The sequence below is a fragment of the Mesitornis unicolor genome, unplaced genomic scaffold (genome assembly GCF_000695765.1).
Source record: "Mesitornis unicolor isolate BGI_N332 unplaced genomic scaffold, ASM69576v1 scaffold13400, whole genome shotgun sequence".
Taxonomy (NCBI): domain Eukaryota; kingdom Metazoa; phylum Chordata; class Aves; order Mesitornithiformes; family Mesitornithidae; genus Mesitornis; species Mesitornis unicolor.
The window spans coordinates 260-6,729 of NW_010157647.1; the positions used below are offsets into that span (position 1 = coordinate 260).

At 53.6% G+C, this 6,470-nt stretch overlaps 1 protein-coding gene across 1 annotated transcript in view; it reads left to right on the forward strand.

Annotated features, from left to right (window-relative positions):
- LOC104537872 (protocadherin gamma-C3-like) overlaps nucleotides 1-6,470 on the forward strand; it is a gene marked incomplete at its 3' end in the record, with an annotated part of 9,218 nt that overhangs the window by 223 nt on the left and 2,525 nt on the right. The window contains 2 exon segments of the mRNA XM_010180890.1: nucleotides 1-2,200; nucleotides 5,587-5,662. The exon segment at nucleotides 1-2,200 is cut by the window's left edge and continues 22 nt beyond it. Coding sequence (XP_010179192.1) covers nucleotides 1-2,200; nucleotides 5,587-5,662 — 2,276 coding nt within the window.

Genomic DNA, 6,470 nt, shown 5'->3' on the forward strand with positions numbered 1-6,470 from the left:
GGTGGACTTGACGAGCGGCGCGCTGCTGGTGAGCGAACGAATAGACCGGGAGGAGCTCTGTGGTGCGCTCTCTCCCTGTTCCCTCAGCTTTGAGATTGTGGTGGAAAACCCGCTGGAGCTGTACAGCGGCGCCGTGGAGATCCAGGACATCAATGACAACGACCCGGTTTTTCCCAGCAGCCAGGCGAGGCTGGAAATCAGCGAGTCGGTGGCGGCTGGAGCTCGCTTCCCGCTAGAGAGCGCGCAAGACCCCGATGTGGGAATTAACTCTTTGCAGACCTACCAGCTCAGTGCCAACCCCCACTTTGCGCTCGACGTACAGACGAGGGTGGATGGCAGCAAGTATGCAGAGCTGGTCCTGGAGAAGGAGCTGGACAGGGAGGAGCAACGTGAGTTGCACTTGGTCTTGACTGCGTTGGATGGAGGCAGCCCGCCACGGTCGGCCCACGTGCAGATCCACATTGATGTTGTGGATGCCAATGATAACGCCCCGGTCTTCAACCAGTCCACCTACAAGGCGAGCGTGAGGGAGAACACGCCCAGTGGTACCTTGGTTGCCAGGATCAGTGCGTATGATCTGGATGATGGGCCCAATGGAGACATCGTCTATTCCTTCAGCAGCCACACACCCGCCAAGGTACGAGAACTCTTCACTCTAGACTCAGCTACAGGGGAATTGAGGGTCAAGGGGCAGCTAGACTATGAGGAAGCAAAGCTGTATGAAATTTACCTACAGGCTAAAGACAAGGGTGTCGTTCCTGGTGTGGCTCATTGCAAAGTGCTGGTGGAAGTCGTCGATGTGAACGACAATGCTCCAGAGGTGACAGTGACTTCTGTGTACAGCCCCGTGCCTGAAGATGCAGCCCCAGGGACGGTTGTAGCTCTCCTGAGTGTAACGGACTTGGACTCCCATGATAATGGTCTGGTGAACTGCTTCATCTCCCCTGAGATCCCATTCACGCTCAGCTCCTCCCTCAAGAACTACTACACCTTGAAAACGAAAGCAGCTTTGGACCGGGAAAAGGCATCAGAGTATAACATCACTATCACAGCCACAGACTCAGGCTCACCACCACTGTCTGCAGTAAAACAGATCCTGGTGCAAGTGTCAGATGTCAACGACAATGCGCCCAAGTCTTCCCAGGACTCCTATGATGTCTATGTGCTGGAGAACAACGTGCCTGGCATCCCCATCCTCAATGTGAGTGCCATAGACCCAGATCTTGGGCGCAATGCCCATCTCTCCTATACCCTCTTGCAGGGTGATCCCACTGTAGGCCACATCTTTTCCATCAACCGTGAGAATGGCACCCTCTACCTGCTCACCTCCCTGGACCATGAGGACCAGGTGGAGTTCAGCATGATGGTGCAGATCCAGGACAGTGGCTCTCCACCTCTGACCACTAATGTCTCAGTCAGTGTGTTTGTCACTGACCTCAATGACAATGCTCCAACCGTGCTGTACCCACACGCCAACACCACCGCCACCTATACCGATGTGGTGGCACCAGGCACTCCTGCTGGGCACATGGTCACCAAGGTGGTGGCGGTGGATGCAGATGCAGGGTACAATGCCTGGATCTCCTATACGCTGTTGCAGGCCACTGACCCCAGCCTCTTCTCAGTTGGGCTGCACAATGGGGAGATCTTCACAGCCCGTCAACTCCAGGAGGATGATGCTCCCCAGCACACACTAGTCATCCTACTGAAAGACCATGGGGAGCCTGTGCTGTCTGCCAGTGCCACTGTCTCCATCTCTGTGTCCGAGATGGTCAAGGAGGTACTCACTGACCTCACTGATGTGGCACCTGCCAACGATCCCAGAAGGCACGTGACTTTTTATCTCATCCTGGCTGTGATTTTGGTGTCAGCAGCTTTCTTCATCACCATGTTGTCAGTAGGCATCTTCAAGTGCTACAAGTGGAGGCAGTCAAAGGAGCTGTTCAGCAGCTCCAGGAGCACCCTGTACAGGACACCAGGGCCCTTCCATCACATTGATGCTGTACGGGGTGGCCTCACGCCACCCAACTTCTACCACCAGGTCTATCTCACCACGGACTCTCGCCAGAGTGATCTCCTGTGTAAAAAGCCCTTCACTTCCAGCCCCCTGGGGAGCCGCCAGAGCACCATGAGGAATGGTGAGCCAGTGCTGTACCACCAGATTGTGGGCACTGCCAGCCGGCTCCCCACACCTGCTGAGGTAATGTAGCTCCTTCATTGGCGTGTCCCAGTGTCGCGCAGAGCCATAGTTCATTTGTGCCATACACATATGGTAGCAGATTGGAGTTGGGGGGAATATCCAGTTGAGCTGTGCCTTTAAGGAGTGATTACCTATAGATGAACAGGTCGTCTTTGGAGTTAAATGAGCCGTCCTGAGCGTTGATGATGTTTGCACTGTGGTAAGCAAGTTCAAGTGTGTCAGTTTTCTGAGGTTAGCAAAGGTATGTCTTTCAGACGCAGATTTGGGTATGCCTTGCTTGAGCAGCCAGTGGAGCCTGAGGTCAGCTTGCAACCACTTGCAAATCCTTGGCAGAAAGTTTGCTGCTAATAGTATTTCCTTCCCTTTGCAAAATGAGAGCTGAAGGAAGCACTTGTGGGGTCAGGTACTGGGAGGATAACAGAGCCTCTCTGTGTCGTGCCCCGGTGTGGGCTGAGGAAGTTGTGATGCAAATGGTGCTGGGAGCCACCAGCTGCCAGTGGGGTTCAGGGTGTCGCTTTCCACAGTGTGGTATGCAAAGATGAAGGACCATGCTGGTTCCTCTGTTTGACAGACTGTGGCAACAGTCCCTCCTGTCTGTGTCTTGCTTCTTGTTTGACTCCTGATGGTTGTGGTTTTGTTTCCATGGAAATTCTGTGATGATATTCTCTTCAAGGTGGTGGGGTTGGGATTGCAGACTATTCTGCTTGCTTGCAGGGTCCACTGAGCTGGACTGTGGCTCTGAGCAGGCTGGTGAGTCCTCCATCCAGGTGCTGTTTTTACAAACCTTTTCCAAGCCCTGCATGATTTGTAATATGCTGTCTCCGGGTGATGTCTAATGTCCTGACTGAAGGAACTGCAGCCAGGAAGGCGTTTGCGCATGGCAGGCAGCTTCTGTGCTTCTTCCCTGCTGGGAATTGTGCAGCTTAATTTGAGAGCTTTCAATTACAAGAATGCTTCGATCCTAGGAGATAAGGCTGGGTAGTGGATCCAGTGGAAGGCAGAGGGGAGGATCTGATGGATTTTCAAGGTGTTTGATGCCAGTAATGTGTCCTTTCTTGGGAGGCTGTGAGTAGTAGCAACCGATTCCTCAGAGCAGAAGGAAATGAGGTGCAGCGGAAGCTGTGTATGAGTGTGGAGCTGTGTGTGCTGCCTGATTGCTGTGGCCGAATCACAGGCAGAGGCAGAAACCTCTCAAAATTATGTTATGCCTTTTCTTTTTTTTTTTTCCCCTATTGTGTCACTGCTCAGACTCAGCACTTCTGGTTTGTGGCAGGTGGGAAAGGCTGCAGCAGCTGCAGGAGCAAGTGTTCCTCTGCATTGTGCAGGTCATGCTGCAGCTGGGGACAAGGATGTCCCCTCCACCAAAAGGTCCTGGCAAGGTGCCTCTGGGGGGTGGGGGCAGTAAATGATTTGAGAGTGGGGATGGAAAGAAGTGATAATGGGCAGGCAGTAAGCCTGAGCTCTAGCCATTGCTTCCCCCTGCTCCCCAGTACTACACTGGGAAGGCACTGGCTGTGAGAAATTATCTGGGCTGGCACTGGACCCTGGATTTTCAGTCTTTGTGGTCAAAGAAGATCCAGACCAATGCTATGGACTGTGTTAAGCCAGCAAAGGCTTTACATCTCTCTGCTTTGTAGGGCAACAGCCAGATTCCAAAACTGATGCAGTAGGGATAGTGCTGGCCTCATTTATGGCAAGTGGCATGAGGGATACTGCCCTGCAGGGTCTCCAGTGATCCCTCAGATCCCTGAGTTGGAGCTTTTCCATAGGGTGAGTTCTGACCCTCTGGAATAGGAACATGTCCTTCTCCATTCTAGACACCCCATATCCTTCCTGCCTTGCCACCATCCCCATCCTGGGCTTTGGCAGACCTAAGCAAGAGCAGGATCTCCTGTGCGAAGCCCATCCCCTGCTCTAGCTTCTTGGTGACTGAGCCACCTCGGGACACTAAGCGGATTCTCCCAGACCATGTGGGCTTCACAAGGGGCTTCTGCTGAGGCACCACAGCAGTGTCACCTAAACTGGGAATAGAAAAACCTCTTAACACCAATGTAGCACTAAGAAGCAGGCATTCTTTATTTGACATTGGGTCTAAGGGGCATTATTTGCTTTATCCAAGTTTGCACAACTACTGGCACTTTTCTTGGCATATTTATACACAGAAGTTTCAGGATTGCATAATCTAACTGACAGTGATCGCTAGCAATTTAAATGTAATTATAATATATTTACATATCTGCTGAATCATTCTTGGATCAAACTGGGCTTGTATACAAGGGGCCCTTTGGTGGTCTCTGGTGGTCCTTTGTGTTTCTGTAGAGGCACTCTTACAGTCCTTTCCATGAACCCTGAGTCTTTCTCCCATATATGGCCTTTCCTGGACCCGTAACTTTTCCTCAGCTTCTTTATCTTGGTCTCAACTGATGTTCTGCTGGTTTATCTGTCGTTCTTCAGAATGTACTAGGATGTATCTGCAATAGGATGTATCAGTGTACTAGGATGTATCAGTCACAGTTAAAAAATGTATTTGAGTGAGTTCTTGTTTGAGACCCCTTACAACAGCAGCACCAAACCCATTCCCAGAGGTGCAGTGCCCCGTGTTGCCAGCAGCAATGTCTGTCACCGAACTGTGCTGTCTGGGGCCCTGCGTGGGATGGGGAGAGGGCACATCCCAGAGTCAAGGTTACTGTAATAGCTTCCTGCTGGTGGCACCGTCAGAAGCCCTCAGGGAATGAGTGCATCCAAGCAGGTGTTGGTGTCTGGACACTGGGGAATCCACCTGTACCGCATTTTCCTAGGTTGGTCCTTTAAGAATGCCTTCCCCGCGTTCCCCCCGCCTCCTAAGCAAGCAGTAGGTGGGACCTGGCCAGTGTTCGGCACCAATAGTGAGATTTCTTGCCCGTTCCCTCCGCCTCCTAAGCAGGCAGTAGGTGGGACCTGGACAGTGTTCGGCACCAATAGTGAGATTTCTTGCTCAGTCTCTCCCTGACTAGCAACAGGGTGATCCCGCCCCGTGTCTCTAGGAACGGGCTGCGAGGGGCTGCAGAGGGGAGGGAGGCCCCTCGACGACAGCACCTACACCAGTTCTGTCCTTACCCAGAAGGACGGTGTCCCTGTCACCGTCCCTGCCGGGCATGGGTGCCCCCAGCCTCTTTCGTCTATTCTTCCAGCAGGTGTCCTTGATGCCGAAGTGGTGGGGACTGGCATTCCCTGCCTTCCACACTACTGGAGACCTCAGTCTCGCAGGGTCTGCATGCGTCCAAGGTGGGGGTCAGGGTGGCCTTGAGTGCGCTGAGGACAGGACTCCAGCGTGTGACTGCACAAGGCTCCTGCAGGGATGTGAACTGAGTTAACACCCTGTAGCTAGCCACTATGCTCTGGGTCAGGGAGAGGGGAAAACTACTGCTCCACTGCTCCTAGGAAGGCTGAGACCCCTACTTTTGCCCTTCAGGAGGTTGCTTGGCTGGAAAGCTGTGTCTGCTGCAAAATTTCAGTATGTGTGTCTGCCAGGTGGGAGGCTCAGGCCTCCTTCCTAGTCTGACATCCTGACCTGATGTTGCAATCTGTTGGTCTAGTGGATTTGTTGGCTAGCTCCATGTGTTTGCACTGGCACAGGTACTGTGAAGGTTGACACTTCCTTGTCCCAGGGCAAGGAAAGGGTGTCCAGCTCTGTGGGGGATGGGGGGCAATTACATTTTGGCTTTGAATGGGTCACCCATCTCTGCCTTCTCCCCTTCTGCCTCTGACACCCATGGGGGGCTGGCAGAGGTGAGCATCCCTGACTTGGTGTGAGTTCTCCTGGCTGGTGGTGATACTGGTGGCAGTGATACCTCACTTACTGAGGCAAGTATGGGGTGCAGGCAGCGGCCAAAGAATTAGCTGAGGGGGGAGAAAAGGGGTGGGAGAAGAGCCTCTGGCACCTCAGGGCTCTAACAAGCACCTTTTCATTGGGCATGAAAAGTCCTTTGGCCCGCGTTCATGACAGCTGCCCTTTGTCTGTGGGCGCGATGTGAAGCCACCATTGTGGAAGGGGGAGCTCACAGGGAGGGCTTGTACCTAGCTTCCAGGCTGTCAGGACGTGCAGTTTCCCTGCGAACGGGAAGCGAGCTGTTGGAGCAAGTGATCCAGGCTGGCGGAGGGGAGGCCGGGGGTGGCAGCCTCACTGATGCCAGCTTGGGCCTCTGCTTCCCGCACCTCCGGGGAGCCACCACCGGCCGAGAGAGGACGGAGCTCTCGGCCAATTGGGCGCTGATCTGAAGCAGGGGGGGGG